The sequence below is a fragment of the Ascaphus truei genome, unplaced genomic scaffold, assembly GCF_040206685.1.
Source record: "Ascaphus truei isolate aAscTru1 unplaced genomic scaffold, aAscTru1.hap1 HAP1_SCAFFOLD_1101, whole genome shotgun sequence".
NCBI classification, from domain to species: domain Eukaryota; kingdom Metazoa; phylum Chordata; class Amphibia; order Anura; family Ascaphidae; genus Ascaphus; species Ascaphus truei.
Window position 1 is genome coordinate 53,313 of NW_027453967.1, and position 21,998 is coordinate 75,310.

The 21,998-nt window shown below is 40.3% G+C and overlaps 1 protein-coding gene across 1 annotated transcript in view; it reads right to left on the minus strand.

Annotated features, from left to right (window-relative positions):
- LOC142475200 (A disintegrin and metalloproteinase with thrombospondin motifs 19-like) overlaps nucleotides 1-21,998 on the minus strand; it is a gene marked incomplete at its 5' end in the record, with an annotated part of 70,113 nt that overhangs the window by 33,147 nt on the left and 14,968 nt on the right. Inside the window, 5 exons of the mRNA XM_075581175.1 lie at nucleotides 5,318-5,470; nucleotides 6,310-6,514; nucleotides 6,992-7,127; nucleotides 7,508-7,661; nucleotides 9,616-9,773. Coding sequence (XP_075437290.1) covers nucleotides 5,318-5,470; nucleotides 6,310-6,514; nucleotides 6,992-7,127; nucleotides 7,508-7,661; nucleotides 9,616-9,773 — 806 coding nt within the window. The remainder of the gene's footprint in view (nucleotides 1-5,317; nucleotides 5,471-6,309; nucleotides 6,515-6,991; nucleotides 7,128-7,507; nucleotides 7,662-9,615; nucleotides 9,774-21,998) is intronic.

Below are 21,998 nucleotides of genomic sequence, written 5' to 3' on the forward strand. Positions count from 1 at the left end.
AAATAACTCACTGATGACCATGTGGAGATCTGGAGGCTGTCGGCGTGCTCCTACCAAAGGGTTCCAGTATGCAGAGATCATGAGCGGCGGTGCAGCTTCCTTGGAGAAAATTATGACCAGTACTGCAATAGTCTAGGCACGAGAATTTATTATGGCACATTAAAAACAGTGAGAGAACACTCTTACGCGTTTCGCGTAGTCAGACACGCTTTATCAAAGAGTATGTTATACAAAAACCGATCGAGCACATAAATACCCATAATTCCTCCCTTCACTCGTGACGTAAAAAAGAAAAACAAAAAAGAGAACATAAAAAACACACTTAATCATGATTATAAATCATTAATTTAAAGGGGCCATTGTATATCTTGTGGAGACATGTCAATGGAAGTTTTTAGACAAATGCACAATGGCTATCCCTAAACGATCCTGAACATTGTTGTTTGTATTATGTTTATTAATGTATTTATTAACATTAATTTGAGTCCCTATCTCTAGAGGATTGGTCCTATGATACTTATTATATCACTGAACTCTAAGCAACTTTAAATAATATATCTCTTGTATGAGATCATATAATGACCTCCCATTGAATCATACATACATATGATTGGGATAAATGAAAAAACCTGGAAAAAAAAGGGGGGGGGGATGGGGGTGGATGGAATTGAATCATATATGATACAAAATACATATTTAGTGCAAAAAATTCTGCAATTCCCAATCAACATTTATGCCGATTTGCGGCAGAGTATCCAAGGAAAACACCCAAAACATCTCTCTTTTATTTGAACTATTTAGTCTATCTCCTCCACGTCTTGGAATCTCAATGTGCTCAATTGCCATGAATCTAAAGTTTGCAAGACCACCCTGGGGACACTCTACAAAGTGTCTTGAAACTGGATGATTTAAATCTTTATTTCTAATAAACCTCACATGTTCCATCATTCGCTGTTTCAATGGTCTTATTGTTCTCCCTACGTATCCCTTAGAACATTTACACCATATGTAGTACACTGCAAACTGTGTATTGCAGATGATAAAAGATCTAATTACATAGGGATTTTTCATTTTCTTTACCGTAAGATTTTTAACCAGATAAGCGTACCTGCACATCTTGCAAGTACCACATCTAAAGAAGCCTTTTGTTTTATTTAGGGATACTGCTGTACTGATGAGAAGAGACTAGGGGATAGATGGTTGGCCAAAGTTTTGGCTTTTCTAAAAATCATTCTAGGACCCTTCTCAATAAATGGAAGAAGGTCACAATCTAAACTTAAGACTCACCAATGTTTGTTAATGATGTTCTTAACTTGTTGAGCCTGGTTACTGAATTTCGTTATGAAAAAAGGTGTTGTGGAATCATCGCTAGAACCACTATTTTTCAATCTTTTCTTAGTCTTGTCTCAACTTGTGGAGATAAATCTATCTCTATCTATATCCAACTGAAGAGCATGTTCAAAAGCATTTCTTACGGTTAGATCATCATAACCCCTATCTTTAAACCTCTGCATAAGATTTTTTGAGTGATGAATGTATGTCTCATCTGAAGAACAACGTCTCCTTAACCTAAGGAATTGACCATTCGGTATCCCCTTGATTAGGGACCTGGGATGACTGCTGTCTGATCTTAAAAAGGTATTACGTGAATTGATCTTCCTGAAATCCTCCATCTGTATGGTACAGGATAGATCAATATACAAATATATATCTAAATAATTAATATTAGTTGCGTGACTTTCAAAAGTGAAATTTAAATTGAAATTATTGTTATTCGATATATCTATGAATGTATCACTATCCCCATCCCCATCCCAAATGAGGTCATCGATTGTTGGTTTCTCTTTCTAAATGTTATCAACATTTCGGGAGTTGATTTAAGTTTTAAGTTTGAACCAGTTGAGTCTATTAAATAGAGGCTTGAATTTTTCCCCAGATGCAAATTTTCATTTATTTGATACAATAATAGACCTTCAAAGGTTTACAAGAAAATTAGCTCTTAAAAAATTCTTTGCCAAAAAAGAAGGCACTAATAATAGTAACTCATTCACTACAGTACAATCACTCCCGATAGTGTGGTAACATCTGTGGTTAACAGCCAAGATTCATTATCTTCTTTTAAAGAAATAAGTGTTATTCATGATTTAGAAAGTTTACTTTCCGAACAAGCTCATGAGGAACTTTAGATTCATGGCAATTGAGCACATTGAGATTCCAAGACGTGGAGGAGATAGACTAAATAGTTTAAATAAAAGAGAGATCTTTTTGGCTGTTTTCCTTGGATACTCTGGCCCCAATGGCATAAATGTTGATTGGGAATTGCAGCATTTTTTGCACTAAACATGTATTTTTTATCATATATGATTCAATTCCTTCCCCCCGTACCCCCTTTTTTCAGGTTTTTTCATTTATCCCAATCATATGTATGTATGATTCAATTGGAGGTCATTATATGATCTCATACAAGAGATATATTATTTAAAGTTGCTTAGAGTTCAGTGATATAATAAGTATCATAGGACCAATCCTCTAGAGATAGGGACTCAAATTAATTTTAATAAATACATTAATAAACATAATACAAACAACAATGTTCAGGATCGTTTAGGGATAGCCATTGTGCATTTGTCTAAAAACGTCCATTGACATGTCTCCACAAGATATACAATGGCCCCTTTAAATTAATGATTTATAATCATGATTAAGTGTGTTTTTTATGTTTTCTTTTTAGTTACACTGGCGACACACTTTATTGAAGTGTGGCCAGTTCCGCAAGCCGGGAGATTTCCCGGCTTGCAAGTGGCAGCCCCTCGGCGTGCCGCGCGTCACCGATGCGCGGTCACGCGTCTTTGGGTGCCTGCGCCCCCTGCACGCGCATCCAGGGCTCCCCGAGGGAGCCCTGGTGTCCCGCGATGTGGGGGACGGCGGCAGGGGGTTCCGGGGGACCCGGCGGACCCGGAGAGGAGAGGGGGAAGCCGCGATCGGCGGGCCTCTCCTCCGCTGCTTCGGCGCGCGCCCGGCACCCTCCGGCGCGCGCCAGGTAACTGCTGCGGCCGAGAACGGGCAAATGCTCGAATAAACTCGGCCGCAGCAGTATTGTATGGTTCAAATATTGTGAGGATTCATACTACAGTAATTGCTTTTTTATTTTAGTCATAGTCAATATTTTATATGGGACAGTGCTTTCGATTTTTCTATGTGTGGGTTTATTTGTATATATTTGTGGGATATTTGCTCTGACCCAATTAGGTAATATGTCTCTGTTTCAAGGTGCCCATTTCTTTCCTTCCTTGTGCCATACTTTTTTCAGTCTTTTTTAGCTGATATACTTTTTTCAGTCTTTTTTAGCTGATAACCAGCTTTAACAATGTTTTGTTAGATAAGAGGTATGATGGCTCCCATTGGTTGAGGGGCCGATACGTCATCAGAGATGTTCTTTTTGTCTCCTTAGATCATGTCACTTTGCATGGTGTTTCTCAGCTGGCTATTAGTTTAATTACACTAGTTCTCCGTGAGAGAAGGGGGTGTGATGATTCCCATTGGATGAAAACGCTGATACGTCACGAGTGAAAGGAGGAATTATGGGTATTTATGTGCTCGATCGTTTTTTGTATACCGTACTCTTTGATAAAGCGTGTCTGACCATGCGAAATGCGTAAGAGTGTTTTCTTACTGTTTTTTATGTGCCTTAATAAATTCTCGTGCCTAGACTATTGAAGTACTGGTCATAATTTTCTCCAAGGCAGCTGCACCGCCGCTCACGATCTCTGCATACTGTCTAAGACATGCAAATGAGCATACAGTAATATTTCCATTTGCTATATGCTTTGCTGTGGAGGGTTTTTGTCACTTTTTTTACCCACCATAACTTTACTAAGTACAGGCATACCCCGCTTTAAGTACACTCACTTTAAGTACACTCGCGAGTAAGTACATTTTGCCCAATAGGCAAACGGCAGCTCACGCATGCGCCTGTCAGCACGTCCTGAACAGCAATACCGGCTCCCTACCTGTACCGAAGCTGTGAGCAAGCGGGGAGACTATAGAGCCTGTTACAAATGCGTTATTTACATCAGTTATGCACGTATATGACGATTGCAGTACAGTACATGCCTCGATAAGTGGGAAAAGGGAGTGCTTCACTTTAAGTACATTTTCGCTTTACATACATGCTCTGGTCCCCATTGTGTACATTAATGCGAGGTATGCCTGTATATATATATATATATATATATATATATATATATATATATATATACACAATCCCTTTAGGGAAGGGAGGGGGAGAGGAAAGGTTAACCCTCGTTCTAGCCTGGCTCAAGGTGCTGCAATCAGGGGCAAAATAGAATATACAACAATAGAAAAAGAAATCCCTATAACGAGAGCACCCTGGAAAGGCCAATCCACTGAAAACACCGGAATAAAGTGGTATATGTAATTGTAACAGGGGACTTATCCCTGTTCACAAATGTGCCTCTAATCCAGCAGTGTGGTGGTTAACTGCTGGTAGCAAATTAACTAACACCACCTGCCTGATTACAGGTGGTAGAAAAAGCCTGCCTTTGAGACAGGAAGTGACTCCTTAGCTCATGTGTGAGCTGAACTTTGGAGACAGAGCAGAGGTTCTTAAGTCTCCCAGGAGAGACTGACCAAGAGAACACAGATCTCTGGAGCTGAACATGTCTTGAGCTCCGCCAGAAGACATAGCAGAGCTGCTTCCAAGACACAGGGGAAACTTCTAAACCTGAATGCTGACAAACCCTGAAGAAAAGCTAGCAACCAGGGACAGGGAAGATTTTCCCTCCAAACTACAAGGAACAGCTAAGACTTTTATTACAAGACTTTTTATATCTGTTCATTTCATGCTATGTGTTTAGGGCTGGGAGACATGCTTAACTAAGGGAGTTGTGAATTGCATAGTATTTCACTAGAACCACTCCCAAGTGAATAGAAGCTTTGTTTTCCCCTTGTTTGGATGGTTTCCTGATGTTAAGGAAAAGGCTCAATAAAGCCTCGTTATAATTTCACCTTATAAAGTCTCCAATTGTGTACCTCTGTGAACGTCCGTCTACAGTAATGTAATGATGAATAAATAAAAAATATCTTTATTAGGAGATAACTCAATATTAAAATAATGCAGGTAAGTGAACCTATGCCTCAACTCAGTGTTGAGTGCTCTCGTTATAGGGTTTCTTTTTCTATTGTTGTGTGTATATATATATATATATATATATATATATATATATGCATACAGTATATTATAAATAAATATATATACAGTATATGTAATCAATATGTTAGCTTAAACTTATTTCACCTTAGACCAGTCTCCCATTCTCCAGATGTAGCATTTGGAATAGTCTTCACAGTCTTCCATTTCCTTAGGTCTTGTAAACAAAAGGCACTTCTTACGTGGATTTGTGCACCTCACAGTACGATGTCGAACGCCCTTACCACATTTCAAGGAGCACTGAAATACAACAACATTACTATTTATCCTAAAACTAAACCATTGTGCCTGCTTCCAGCAGTTTGAAGAACATTTATAGCACTTTGTCAGGCAGATACTTTATTAAGCTCACCAGCGATGGTGAAAACTTGTGCTGTAGAAGATCATGGACATGAATAGGGATAGTGAGCTTAGCACCTAGAAATATAGTACAGGTAGTCCTCGTTAGCCAATGTTTCACTTTACAATGAATGGCATATCCAACGCTTTACAATGCCTTCCTAAGGGCTGTTTTTCAATGCCATAATGCGTTATCCAACGCTTGAATGCATTATCCAACGTTGACCACCACTGATTAACATGGGACTAACTTTACAACGGTTTTCACTATCCAAAGCTACTTCCAGAACAGATTTCGTTGGATAAACGAGGACTGCCTGTACAGCATTTTTTTTGTGTTGAGAAACTTAAATCCCTAACCCAATAAATTCAATATGTATGGAAGCAATATCCAATAGTAGTCATACTGTACTGTAATTTCTGTGGGGCAACTCTTCTCACAGATCGAATATGGATGTGAACACCCCTTGTTAGCTACAAAATGCATAGATTACTCATTATGTTCAAGTATTAAAAAATTGAGTTAGATTGTAAGTTATTTCGCTAAATGTGCATGTTTCTAAACAGTTTCAGCAGTAATTCTGGAATATTGATAATGTTTTGGGAGATTCATATTTTACTGCCTACTAACGGAACTACCCCCCTCCCCCTCTCCCGGAAAATTGGAAGCATAAAAGTGAAAAGAATCATTTGACATTCATTCATCCCAATTAATCTACTTCACATGTGTGCTACTACACCTCAGACCACACTCCGGCCTCCCACACTGTCATACAGTCCTGGCCCTCACAGCGCTGGGAAGAAGCAGGTTTGGATCCAGGGCAATCCTTTTCACGAGCTGTAATCAGTGTCCCATTTCTGAGCTGTTGTGTGCATGCCGTCTGCCTACTTTGAGTTCCTTTCCCACATGTTCTGGAACATGGAGTCCACTCTGTCATCATCCATCTAAAAGCAAACAAAGATTATTCAAAGTAAGGCACAGCTACTGTAAACTATTGTCATGCCATTGAGGAAAAGTATTGTATTGTAACAAAAATAGATTATATTTGTAATTTTACTGTACCATCTTCTTATTATAATATATTTGTAGTATCCATTATTTAGGAAAATGAGATAAGCTCAATGCTTGTATCCAATGGGTTATAATAAAAAAAAAACTTGAGCACATCAAATATTTGATAAAGTAGCATCACGAAATGACCTCACAGAAGGCTTCTCATTGGCCAGCGTAATGCAGGAAATGTAAACAACTATTTTTTTACAGTAAGTGCTTACAGAATACACTCCATGTCTAATCAGATTTAAACATTAAAAAATATTTTAACTAGTAGATGTGTGTGAACATGAATACAAGTATTGCAACGTGAATGATGTGTACAGAAAACTAATATAAATAAACTTCTACTTGTAAATATCTTTTACCTCATTTGACAAGGCTGTTCATTGCATTTTCTAATCTGTGGTTCTGGCTTTGTCAGGTCTTTGCAATTTCTGTTGTCCACAATGGATATATTTTTATTCATGATCTTTGTACAAGACACTGTTGTCTTCCTTTCCCCTATTCGCATAACAAGAGACAATAGGTAACATTTATGGACCGTAGTTTAATACTAAAGAAAACAACATTGTTTTGGGTTTATACCAGTTCATCTCCTAAGTAACAAAAAAAACTACTTTGAAATCAAATATTTTAAACTGCAAATATTTTTTTTCTATTACATGGCATATCGGTTTAGTGATTAAAACCTTAGAATGAAAAACATTAGATTCGAAAATTATAATTCAAGTAATATGCTGCACACCGGGGAAATATATATAGTACCTAGCACACTATGAGATTCTCCAGATATATTATAGATTTAATTAGGTCAACTAATTTTCACAAACGCCGCATTAAAAAAAATAATGAATATTTAATGACACACAGACATATTTTACCTCCTCCACAAACAACATCACAGTTTTCCCAACCAGAATGTGTCCACATATACAAAGGTTCATTCACTTTAGCACTGCGATTCTCTGGAACAGGGTCTAGTGGTATTGTATATTCATAATGGAGGCCATAATTCTGGTCATGAAATAGCAGCACCTGTAAAGTACACAGTAACAGGATCCAAGTCCGTACAAAAAGGGGAGATTTGATCAGCAAAGGAAATGGAAAATTGGCGCATATTGCAACCTACAGTATCCTGAAGTATGGAAACTATGCTGGCAATTGCAGATGTCATATTTTTTTTTTCTTGCAAGAAAGACTTTGAGGCTACTGTGTGTATGTGTATGCATTTTATTGGGAAGCAGAATATTTTTATTAACTCAAAGTGTAATTTGGCTTGTATAAATCTGTCACTTCTTGGAAACAGTCGGAGCTTAATAGAAATGCTTCCCGGAATAGTTGCAGGTTAACAGGTGAATAACTTAAAAAAAAAAAAAAAAAAAAAGCAATAGAATAAAAAGTATACTTTAACACACAACATTCAGAAAAATGGTTTCAAAATTACAGTCAACGGTATTCTACCATATGTGCTACATAATTTTGGACGCTAAACATAACTTAAATAAATTAAAGGGCTTTCTTTCCTGTGAAAGTTGCACGGGCGTTGTTATTCCCTCTTTCTTTTTATCGTCTATCCTGGATAATTATCCTTTTAGCTTCTCTTTCTGTAGTATAAAACTGTTTTCATGTGTACAGTATGTACCGCATGGCAGGGGCGCGCAAACTTCTTGAGCTGCGTCCCCCTGTCCGGGAGCCGCAGCGTTTGCGCCCCCCCCCTCTCCCAATGACTCAGCGTCAAATGACGTCACGGGTTATGTGACGTCACATGACCCCACCTTGTCATTTGACGCCGGTTTGTCATGGTGACACGTTGCCGAAGACTCAACACAGAGCAGGTAAGTGAGTTACAGAGTCCTCACGCGGCATTTAATTTAAATGCCATGGGGAGGAGCGTGGGGCCTCTGTAACCACCCATGCCCCCCCCCTACAAATTCTCCCAACCCCCCCTACTTTGGGCACTGCTGCCGTATGGTAAACATTTATGTTCAAATGCATTGCAGTTGTACAGTTATGTTTTACTGACCTTACTAAGATTAGCTGTCATAAAAGCCAAAATATCTCTGCCATTTTCAGTTTTTCAAGAAATAAGTATGTTACAACACAGCTAAAATGCTCTGGAGTCACTGTCACATTCTGCATCATTTAGGATTATTCAATAACCCCCCCGGAAAAGAACTGTGTTTTATATTTCAAAGAAGCTGTTTGCTACTGTATGCTTTTAAAATGAAACGTTTGAGCAAAATTAAAAAATAAATAAAAAATACCCACCAAAAATAGCAATCTTATGTGCTTGTGTACTTTAACTTAAAAATATATATATATTTAAGTAACTATCCTCACACTGATGAGACCCAAAAGGTTGAAACAGCTGTCTGTGAGAAGGTTTGCTGACCATGCATTTCTTTAACCCAGGCTTTGCTTTAAATGGTGTGTAAAAAAGCAGGTCCATAGCTTATAGCGATCCATGGTAAAGTGGATAAGAAGCAAAAGAGTGACACCCTGTGAGTGCTCATGTAGATGTCGTTACCCATAACTCTTTGCTGCAGAGCAAGCACTGTATGCTGTGCGATTATGGGCTAAAGCAGGTTTGTGGTCCTCTCTCAGACAGCTGAATATGCTCATAAGTGTCCTTTATCATTGTTTAACATGTTTGCAATTCCAATATTTCTTGCAAATTGGGAATATGAGTTTAATGGCTAGCTACCAAAAAGGGATTTGCTAAATAGTCGAAATTCCAAAATAACATTACTGCATGATCAAATTATGAAGCATCCAGTATAATCAAAACTGAAATTCAGTTGACGCCTGACGTGTTTTATGCATACGTACCAGTATTGGCTGCACAATAGTGTTATATTCATGTGATTCTTTTTATACAATGCAGCACTGCCAGCAGTTTTTTTTAATTCATGGTTAACTATATCATTTGCAACAAACTAATAAAAAAAAAATTGGGATGCTTTTCTATCTTATTTTTAGAATATCTTACCAGTAGATGTAGGGGAGATGTTGTCGGACCTTTTGCAGAAATCTTTTCCCAGAGACCTCTGCGAATATAGTGCACAGTAGTTCCTGCCATGTAAAATGTTCCTGGATCTTCTATCTTCCAGTCATCATTAATAGACTGCTTGCTGGCATCCCTGAGTGCTACAAAAAAAAAAAAAACGTGTAAAGTGATTACTCACAACACAAACGTTAGTGCCCATTTTTATGTGCGTTGACACAACACATCTGCAGCAAGCAAAAATCACCAACTATTATTTTAAAAGGAAAAAATGTAATGGCTTTGCGCAGTGTATCACAATAAGTTAACTGACAGCTTGAGTTACAGAGGCATGTAAGTGGGCATGTATCTTGAGGGATGTATGCTAAATATTACAGAAACTGGAAACTATCAGAAACAAAATGCAGTTTATCAGCATGATTATTTACATTTAACCCCTCTATGGGATTGCCATGGCTTTTTTGGGGTTTCTGGTGCAAGCTCATATAGGTAGTGATACTTTTCCAATTATACAGGATTGGGGTGAGCCAACAGATGCTAAGCTCCACCCTGTCTGTGTTGCCTGGAGACAATGACATCAGAGGGGGTAAATATAGGAAGGATAAGGTTGAAGAGGTTAGGTTCCTCGAGGAGTGACAGGGGAGGAGCCTCAGTGTATATAGTTAAGAAGTATGTTCCTGAGTATGTAGAACAGACCAGTCCCCATTTATTATGTTCTAGTTAGGGATAGTGCCCCTTCGGATAGGGCCCTAAGAGATGGCCAACGTGAAGTCAGTGATTTATAGAAGATGAAGCATGCTCGCCACAGAAGCTCCCATAAAGGGGACCACAGTGTGCCATAGGATCGGCTCTACAGACAGATCCACACACACCTTAGTTACAGGCTGTCTGCAACTGGCAGTTAATTGACAGAAGTGGGGGGGAGAGGGGGGGTAGATCTACTATCTCTAGTGAGTCAGCCAAGGATTGAGAAAATGTCGCTATTAACAGAGCATTATGTACAGTGGTTGACAAATCACCAAAAAATCTACTCGCCACACAAAAAAATCTACTCGCCACCTAGTACCAAACGTGTGCTGCTTGGGCCAATATTTACTCGCCCAGGGGTTAAATCCACTCGCCTGGGGCGAGCAAATGTATAGGTTTGTCGAACACTGATTATGGACATTATGCAGAACAGGGGCCTGTCAATTAAGGGAATCCAGTTGTGTCCGCACCTCCCCAACCTGCTAAATGACAGTGCCTGGGGATGCAACCGTCAAGAGTACATACAAGTCATAAGAAAGCGATGACACTTTTACTTATGTTTACATGTGAATGGATGAAAGGTGCTTAGCATATATAGTGTGAGGATGTTCCACATGTTAGGGGCAGTGAGGGAAAAAGTTTAAGGTGAGAGAGCAGTAGAGGGAAAAGGGGTGGAAAGTAGAAAGTTATGAGCAGAGCACAGGAGATGAGCAGGGACATAATGAGAAATCAAAGCTGATATGTAGGGAGGAGCAGATGAGTCGAGAGCCTTAAAGGTAAGTAGGAAAACTTTGTAGTAAGTGAACCAAAACTTGATGGGAACCAGGAGAGGATTTTAAGGAGGAGAGGAGTAAGCATTTTTTTGTGAGAAATTATTGTAGCAGCAGAATTTTTGATCGTTTTCAAAGGAGAAAGTTATGAGACGGGGAGGCCTATTAGCATAATATTGCAATAATTCAGATGGGAGAAGATAAGGGCAGATTTCGACAATGTTATAGAGGTAGTAGCGACAAATTTGTGCCATGTCGTGAATGTGAAAGGAGAAGGAAATGGAGGAGTCAAATGTAACACATACAGTAGGCAACATGCTTTCACAACAGGATGGATGGTATAACCACAACACTGTAATGGAAAAAAGGGCATATTAGTCCAGGTTTAGGAGGAAAGTGGAAGAGCTAAGTTTTAGACATATTAAGTATAAGGCAGGGAGCACCATCCACAAGGATATAGCCAGGAAACAATCAGAGACTCGGAACTGGATTGCAGGTGGTAGGTTACGGATGGATAGATAGATTTGTGTATTATTTGCATAGAGATGATACTTAAAATCAAAGGAGTTAACGAGGTCACCAAGTGATAGTACGAAGAGAGAGAAAAGGGGAGGTCCCAGAAAAGAATACTAAATAGGAACCATAAAAAGGCATGAAAAGACATTGTCTTAAAATAGTTTGGATGCAGTGAAAAGTTAAACCATTAGAGCAGTAGCCCCACCCCCCTCCCCCAATAAGCCTACTCTATATGAGTAACTCAAATAATGTCGGCACCTTTTAAAATATTTTTTTTAGTGTTAAAAAGCACAGTTTTCTTGATCTTTGGCTTTTGCGGGTACCATGTTAACCTTTAGACCAGCGGTGCGCAAACTGGGGGGCGCGCCCCCTTGGGGGGGCGCAAGATTATGTAGGGGTGGCGCGGGCTGCTTGCAGGGAAACCTGGGGGCGGGCAGAGATGTGCACGGGCTGCCAGAAGCTCCGTGCTGCTGCTTCTATGTGTCTGTGTCTTGCAGAGGGGCGGGGCTTCTCTCTGCACACATAGACAGCCCCTCCTTATTTTCCTGTCTGATTCCCGCACCAGTTGTCAGCAGCATCGGAGGTTGGTGGATCGGAGCATGTCGCCCCCCCCAGGTGAAAGTGTGTGTGTGTATATTGAGTTTGTGTGTGTGTGGGGGGGGATTGAGTTTGTGTGTGTGTGGGGGGGAGGATTGTGTGTGTGTGTGTGTGTGAGGGGGGGGATTGTGTGTGTGTGGGGTGGTGGATTGTGTGTGGGGGGGATTGTGTGTGTGGGGGGATTGAGTGTGTGTGTGTGGGGGGGATTGAGGTTGTGTGTGTGGGGATTGTGTGTGTGGGGATTGAGTATGTGTGGGGATTGAGTGTGTGTGGGGATTGAGTATGTGTGGGGATTGAGTGTGTGTGGGGGGGGATTGAGTGTGTGTGTGGGGGGGGATTGAGTGTGTGTGTGTGGGGGGGGATTGAGTGTGTGTGTGGGGGGGGGGTTGAGTTTGTGTGTGGGAGGATTGAGTGTGTGTGTTTGGGGGGATTGAGTGTGTGTGTGTGGGGGGATTGTGTGTATGTGTGTGTGGGGGGATTGTGTGTGTGTGTGTGGGGGGATTGTGTGTGTGTGTGTGTGTGTGTGTGTTGTGTGTGTGTGTGTTGTGTGTGTGTGTGTGTGTGTGTGTGTGTGTGTGTGTGTGTAGGGGGATTTTGTGTGTGTGTGTGTGTGTGTGTGTTTGTGTGTGTGTGGGGGGGGGAGGGGGAGTGTGTGTGTGTGTGGGGGGGGGATTGTGTATGTGTGTGGGGATTGAGTGTGTGGGGATTGAGTGTGTGAGTATGTGGGGATTGAGTGTGTGAGTGTGTGGGGTGTGTGTGGGGGGGATTGTGTGTGTGTGTGTGTGTGTGTGTGTGTGTGTGTGTGTGTGTGTGTGTGTGTGTGTGTGTGTGTGTGTGTGTGTGTGTGTGTGTGTGTGGTGATTGATTGAGTGTATGTGGTGAGTGTGTGTGTGTGTGTGTGTGTGTGGTGATTGAGTGTATGTGGTGAGTGTGAGTGTGTGTATGTTGTGATTGATTGAGAGAGTGTGTGTTGTAATGCAGTGGTGCGCAAACTGGGGGGGCAATGAGGCGCAAGATTATTTTGTGGGGGTGCAGGCGGCGTGCGACGAAAACTGGGTGCGTGGGCCGGCAGACATTGTGCGCGAGAGGACGCAAAAGCTGTGCGCGAGGGGCAGCCAAGAAGATGTGCACGGGCGGGCAGCCGAAGATGTGTGCAGGTGGCTGAACAGGATAGTGCAGGTGGCGGCCACGTGATGGTGTGTGAGCGCAAGCGCAGGGGCTTCGGAGGTACGGGGAGGAACACGCCTGAGCACGGTGAAGTCAAACGCCCCTCCTTCGGTATCTGCCCTGCAATAGCGCTGTGTTCCTGCTCTCCTCCGCTGGCAACCTGCTTCGCTTCGATCCTCTGCAAGTGAAAGGGTAGGCTGCCACTATATCAATCACACTATGAAAACGGAAAAAAAATAATAATACTGTAGGTAGAAGTGTGGATGACAATGGGGATAGCAAGCCAAAAAGCATGGAGGGGAAGGAATAAAAAAAGGGGGGGTGAGAGGGAAGGGAGGTAGCAAAGAGGTGGATGAATGCCCCGCCCCCCCCAAAGGATTGCCTTTGTGCCCGTATGCTCTCCCAAGCTTGGCGCTTGGGGAGACAAACAAAATTTACTTTGAAGTGCGCTCAGCAGCAGTCAATACACACACACACAGCCACACACAAACACACACAAATAGCCCCGATCCACGCTTGCAAAATTATGCAGGACACCCTGTGCTCATGCTTGGAGAGTTGGTGATGTCACTGCTCTCAGCGGCAGCAGCCTAATTTTGCAAGCGCGAGCTGTTGAAATATGTAAGTATTTAAACATATTTGGATTTATATTGTATACCGTTTAAAAAAGGTTTTTTTTTTTTTCATGTGATTTTTCATCAGGCAGGGGGGGCCCGAGAAATTTTATGGATGAAAAGGGGGGCTTGGCATAAAAAGTTTGCTCACCCCTGCTTTAGACTAGGCTGGGCTCTCGGAGAAATGTTAACCTCTTAGGCCCAGATCCACAAAGCTTCATTAAGTGACTTAACGTTATGTTATTAGAAGATAGTACAACATTATGCTAAAATAACATGATATGAAGCCTATATAAATGAGATGTTGATTTTTGCATATTGTTTGCTTTGAGGATACGAGTTAACCTCTGGGTAAATAACGACCATTAATGTTTTCGGTAACATCATGAACGTACAGTAATGAACCCTGGTTTAGCGAATATAGGTCTTTCACACTTAATATTTCAAATCCTTATATCTCCTGAATGGAGCATCAGATGTAAGAAATAAAAACAAAATTGCAACAGCCAAGAAGATAGGTTTTTAGTGAAAAACTAAAATTCTAAAAATGGTGACCAGCGGGAGCTGCTTTAAACTTAAATCCAATTGTTCTCAAGAGTAAACCACTATTATGGATGGCAATCTCAAGGCTAAGCAATACATAAATAATTGTTTTTCTTTCTTTCTTTTTCAAAGTCCCAAATAATCTTGTCACTATTGCCTTCAATAAAATACTACAGTTAGATTATTTTAAACACTTGGTTAAGTAATGTTTTGCTGGAGAGGGAGAGTCCATTGTTTGTAAGTGCCAAGTGATCTACTGTATATACCTCCCCAAACACTAAAACGTGGATACATCTCTATTAGCATATTTCCCTAGTATCTCAGGTGTGTTCAATTTTGTGCACAGATCTCTCTCAAGGAAAATAATTGCTGTTACAGATTTGGAGTAATTTGTGGATCTAGGCCTTAGATAGTAAACTTTTCAGGGCAGTTTCTCATTCTGCCTTATGTATGATTTACTTGCTCTCTTATGTCCATTGTTCATACAGTGCTTAGTTTTCCCAGTATTGTAAGTTTGTAAAGTTTGCTCCTCCATGGATGAAGCTCCGCTAGTGAGCAAAACACATAGGGCATAATGACACTGTGACATCTATCAGGAAGCGTTTGGGAGAGAGAGACGGAGAAGAGAGCTAGATTTGCCGAATGGCATGGGTTAGTGCAGAAATAATTTAAGTTACCTTTACGTGGATATATACTCCTAGCTGTTATTAGATTGCCTAATGTGTAACTAATATACAGCAATATAACTGATCTAAGTTAGTACTCTGTACTCTGCCCAATAGACACAGGAGGCTAAGGATTCAAAGCTGGTACTAGGGCTTATATTTCAAGACCAAAGTACTGTTTACTGTGTATCTATATATTTCACTGACTTCTCAGCCACTTTCACTCTGGGCATCTACTATTATGCTACTGAATATCTTATGGCCCCTAGTAAAACAATTGGAGTGTCCACTTTTAGCTAGGCAGAAATTCTCAGTTTTCTAGCCTCCTCCCTCCCTATGTGAGGTATTATACTCTTCAGTGGGTAATGTTTATATCTGTCTCCTCTGCCACGCTCCTGTACTTTTAGAAACTAGTTATGGGTTATTTTACTATGTCACTCACCACATTTTCGTTTGAGCTCATTCTGTTTGAGTTTTTATCCAATATGTAAATAAAAGTAATATTTTATGTCTCATGGTGTGCTCCACAAATGTGCCCTGTCTTTAGAGAACTCCTCTTAGTTCTCTAATGTTTGTGTTTTTTAAGTTTGTAAAGCGTTGCATAACTGTTGACACTGTATAAATAAAAAATTATACATACAGTACATGATTCTGAAGAAAGTCATAAACCCCCCCCTGACACAATTGTGGCAGTCAGTATTAATCCTTGAATTTCTGATTTATGCATACTGTAGCAGAATAATGTGTCTTTAGTGCTGGTCTCTGTACGCGGCATTAAAATGCAATAGTTAACCTTTTAGGTTTTATGAATAGCAGTAAAACAAATAATCCTTTTTAAGTTTAGGTCGATATTTTCATTATTTTTGGCCAGCATTTCTGTTAAAGTACAGTGTATATTTAGGCTCTATAGTTATGGCTGTTCCTAAAAATTTGTTTTTAAAACACAAAAACTGAAATACTGTATGTCTTTCGAGGAAACGTTTTCTATGTTTTAAATCGAGAATATTTTATTGTTTCTTTTTTTGTATTAATTAACAAGTAAGAGTCAGTACCAATGATTTATTCAATTCAAAATTTATTTTTCATATAATCGCATACTAGTAAGTGTGAGGCAAGATTACGATTTTAGAAACTCTTAAAAATAACCTCCATTGTGAATTACTGTATATACTGTAGTAATTGCTTTATAATCAAGCCCTTGTAATTTAAACATTGGAAGCACTGCGACATTCTTTCCCCAAAAATGTTTGAGCCTATTATTCACCTTAACAAAAATGCTGTACTACATATAGTATCATATAGTAGTAGCTAATTAAAAAAAACACTAAACATAAAACATTTTAGAGAAGATGTTACTGTTTAGCACCCGAGGTAAGCAATGTTTTTTTTTTTACAATATTGTTTCATTGATTGATAAAAAATTATCTGTAGCTATTGGCGTTCAAACACATTGCTATGTAGCTCATTAAAAGCCCAATAACCATTTTTTTCAGATGGAATATATTTTTAATCCTACAATATACACAGATGATTGAGACACTTTCAAAGAGATGTAACTTTTTTTTATTGCTTCTTTGTTGGCATATTTTATAGGGTACAGGTGAAAATTGGACAAAGGGGAACAAACACACATAATAAATAAACTCTTGGGTGCTGTCATCCACCCAAGCCCCTGAAGAAGCAAAGAGAGACTTTGTGAAATGCATAGGGTGATTTCCAGACAGACCTGTGCACCCTAAAGACTATAAACAGCTGCTGCAGCTCCCTGCACGTTATCCTCTACTATGGGAGAGTAACCCGGTGAAACCCGGACGTGAATAGGTGCGTGCCCGAGCGCACAAGCACGTGATCATCTCTAACGTGAGGGACTCATCCAGGAGCAGGGACAGCAAAGGCAGTGAAAATAAGAGAGACATACACCCAATCTGTGGTGTAAACACTGGGTCTATGTGCTGAATGACAGCACCCAAAAGTGTGAGTGGGAATTTTTCCCGTTTTTACTTTTAACCATTTGAATACCTTGAATACTCTTGAAGAAGAAGCACTTACCCCAGATGGACATATTGGCATTTACCTATAATAAGGACATCTAGGTTAATAAATATCTGCTTTAGGTTAGCCAGATTGGGATTGGGATTTCCTGTGCACCATTAGCGCTTTTTGGTTATGTTTTAATATTCTGGAGTGCCACTAACATCTACAGAAAATGTATGTGTATGTGTATGTGTAATTTATTTCAACAACATTAATTTATTAGATTAATATAATTGTTATTAATATATTCTAAAAAGTTTTAGGTAAATTCCACTGCAGTTTTTAGTAACATTTTATTTGGGTGATATTTGGTAAATGTTATGCATATACTTTAGATTATTATCATTTTACTATTTATTAAATTATATCAATATTTTATATTAAATACATTCTAAAAATATGATACACCTAGTTTTAATTATATATACACAATACAGTGGATATAAAAAGTTTGTGAACCCCTTAGGATTTTCACAGATTTCACATATTTCAAACCTAAAATGTTGTTAGATCTTAATCTAAGTCCTAATAATAGATAAAGATAACCTGATAAAACAAATGACACAAAAACATGATACTTTTTCAACATTTAGTTTTCCACGAATGAATCAACATTCAGTATCTATGTGTGAAAAAGTATGTGAACCTTTTAGATTCAGTACCTGGTAGCACCCCCTTGAGCAGCAATAGCTTCAACTAAACATTTCTTGTAACTGCTGGTCAATCTCACATCGGTTTTGAGGAATTTTGTCCCATTCCTCTAACAGAACTGCTTCAATTTAGTAACATTTGAGGGCTTCCTTGCATGTATAGCTCGCTTCAGGTCCTGCCACAACAACATTTGAATGGGATTTAGGTCCGGACTTTGACTAGGCCATTCTAAAATGTGGAATTTCTTCTTCTGCAGCCATTCTTTTGTACATCTACTTGTCTGTTTAGGACGATTGTCTTGCTCCATGACCCCCTTTCGCTTCAGCTTCAGCTCCAGCTCACAGATGGATGGTATGTCATTCTCCTCTAGAATCTTCTGATACAATTCAGAATTCATGGTAGTGTCAATGATGGCAAGCAGCATAGCAGCCCAAAACCATCACACCCGTGCTTGACTGTTGGGATGAAGTTCTTCTGTTCAAAAACAGTTTTGGTTTTTGCCAAATATAATATTTCTCATTGAGGTCAAAAAGTATTACCTTTGACTCGTCTGTATAGAGAACATTGTCCCCCAAATCTTGTGGATCATCTATGTGTTCTTTGATGAACTTCAGATGGGCAACAATGTTCTTCTGAGAGAGCAGTGGTTTCCTCCTGGCTATCTTTCTATGAACACCATTCTTGTTCAGTCTTTTTGTAATACTTGAGTCATGAACACTCAGATTAGCCAAGGCAAGAGTGGCCTGCAGATCCTTGGATGTTACTCTGGGGTTCTTTATGATTTTCTGGATGTTTTGCTGGTTTGTTCTTGGAAATATTTTGGTAGGACAACTGCTCCTGGTAGAGTGACTGGTCGTGAACTCTCTCCATTTGTAGACATCTGTCTGACAATTGATTGGTGGAGACCCAAATCTTTAGGAATTGGTTTGAACACTTTCTAGACTGATAAGCATCAATAACTGCTTTTCTGAGGTCCTCAGAGATTTCTTCTGATCATGGCAAGTCATGTTTCCACACACCTGTATGGTGGAGATCAATCTCACAAAGTTTATGATCTTTAGGGGCCACCCTAACTCACCCCACAAGATGTACCAAGTTATTTAAATACCTGATTCTAATTATCCCTTTCAATTTAGTTTATAAAACCAGGGTTTCACTTACTTTTTGCACATAACCTGACTCCCAATTACTAATTGTTTGTCTAATTCAGACCATACAGTACATCAATTTATTTCAAAAGACATGGAATTGGTTAACATAAACCCTATTGAATATTTAAGAAAAGACTGGTTTTGATTCCAGAAGGATGTCATGGAAAAACTATGGAATTGCCATAATTATCATTGGGGTTCATAAACTTTTTCACACCACTGTGTGTGTGTGTGTGTGTGTGTGTGTGTATGTATGTATATATATTATACATTACATATATACATACATACATACACATATACTGTACATACAATGTTCAGAAAAATCGAGACCCCTTTTGTTTTTCATCATATCGTACATATTTCTCGCTCTATGCCCATGAAAATGAGTAGGTCTGTTATGTAGATTAACACTACATAAGAAGCACACTGTGGACTGATAGCTAAATTAATGCCACGGTATTATATCAACAAGTAGCAGATACACTGCAGTTCATTCATGTTCATTAAATGAGAAATAGGAGTTTTTCCTTCATAGCTCGTAAATGCGTTTAGCGGTTGTAATCTAATCTGAAACACTAAAATTACTTCAAAGTTTGCATTCAAAGTGTGTTCAAAATGTCCTCTTGCTGAAATGCATACCCGAAGGCGAGAATGCCACTGTATGATTCCATAATCTGCGTGGGCCTCCAACATCAATCCCCTCAGACCTTAGGGTCCTGAACCTCCACACGAGGCGAGTTCCAGCTGGAGTGTCTCACCTAATGTCTATGTGTGTCCATGGCCTGGTACCAGACCACAGTACATTGTATGGCTGTTCGGTCACCGGTGCAACAGTACCTCTGTGTACTAATGGGGCAGCGTCCTTACATGCGGCCTTCCCTGAAATACTCAGCTGAGGTGACTCAGGGTATAGCTGGGGCCTAAAGGGGTAAGACTAGGTCTAGTCCAGGGAAGCACTGCTCCCTGGACACTACATGCTCAGGGCCTCCCTCCGTCTGACTGAGCACGCTGGCTCCTGTCCCAGAGGATACCCTGTCTCTCCCCGGTACTAAAGCCCTATTTGCTGGGACTACCCATGTGTGTTGCCCTCCTAGAGGATCCTGGGACATGTAGTTTTCTGCAAGATATGCTGTCTAAAATGGCCACTGCACGCCACTGCGCATGCACCCCACCTCTGCTATGGCTGCCTGTACTGGAGTGGCTCCCCGATCACGTGGAGCTGTGGCGGTCCCCGACAAGCCAGGCATCCCCCCCACCCCGAATGTTAGAAGGGGGACTCGGCTACATGTGTGTATATATAGTCAGTAACGGAGTTGGCACTCACGTGGAGTTGGAGTTGATGTTGGTGCTTATCCCTTAGAGGTGAGATAGTTAAGGTGTTTTCACTGGACAGCCGTGCAGGAAAAACGAGACAGCACACAAAGTTAGTAGTTAAATAAAAACTGTATTGAAGTACGTGGCACACACACTGATGTTTCGGTCCTCACAGAGGGACCAAAGCACTCCCTTGAGAAAGGTCCCTCTGTGAGGACCGAAATATCGGTGTGTGCCACTTACTTCAATATAGGTTTTTTGAACTACTACCTTTGTGTGCTGTCTCATTTTTCCTGCACGGCTGTCAAGTGAAAACACCTTATCCATGTGTATACTGTATATATATATATATATATACACATCATACATTACCAGCAGCAAGGATGGCAAAGAGGCGACAGCACTCAGTGATGGAATCAGAAAAATGTGTATTGAAAGTATAATACACAGGTCCAACGTTTCAATCCGCACAAGGGGATCTTTCTCAGGGGGGTGATCCCCTTGTGTGGATTGAAACGTTGGACAATATTGGACAATATACAGGCATAATAAAAAAAGTCAGCCCTTTGAGAAAGTCGCCGTCTGGTGACGAAACGCGTCAGGGAACGTCATTGCGTCATCGCATCACTACAACATCACTACAACATTACGTATGCGCACGAGGCCGCCTCGAGCGCAAGATAACATTGCGGCCATTCAAGTGTAGGAGGCAATCTCTGGGACTCTTACAGACGGATTTGACCATTGAGGACATCTCTGATTTCCCCGTAGCAGCCACATTGTCCATACAGCCCTGAGGGAGCTTCGATCTGTTGATTCCTGATACAGAGAAACCGGATGGTGGTAAGTTATTCACAAATTGCCTGAATTGTTTTTACTCTTGTAAGTGCATTTCCTCCCCCCCCTCCCCCTCCCCTTCCTTTTTTACCATTAAATGTACAATATTAAACTATGGGGCGTGCGCTCTCTCCTCTTTTTTTCCTATACAGGCATACCCCGGTTTAAGGACACTCACTTTAAGTACACTCGCGAGTAAGGACATATCGCCCAATAGGCAAACGGCAGCTCGCGCATGCGCCTGTCCGCATGTCCTGAACAGCAATACCAGCTCCCTACCTTTACCGAAGCTGTGCGCAAGCGGGGAGACTATAGAGCCTGTTACACATGCGTTATTTACATCAGTTAGGCACATATATGATGATTGCAGTACATTACATGCATTGATAAGTGGAAAAAGGGTAGTGCTTCACTTTAAGTACATTTTCGCTTTACATACATGCTCCGGTCCCATTGCGTACGTTAATGCGGGGTATGCCTGTATATATATACACACACATACACACCATAAAATTGAATTTTGCTATTACAGCTACATAACTATGTTGTAGTGTTTGAAAGTGAAAACAAAAATTTGCCTCAGCTTGGCGAGAAAGATAGTCCATCATGCAAGAATTTGGGGGGCTTGAATTTTGTCCCTCCAAACTCGGTCATCTCTAGTATTGTATATCATAATCATATTGAGCTGCTGTCGAACCACTGCTGGATGGAGGCCTCCCTAGTGATAGCTCAGGTACTGCGGTTGAAAACCAATCTTCA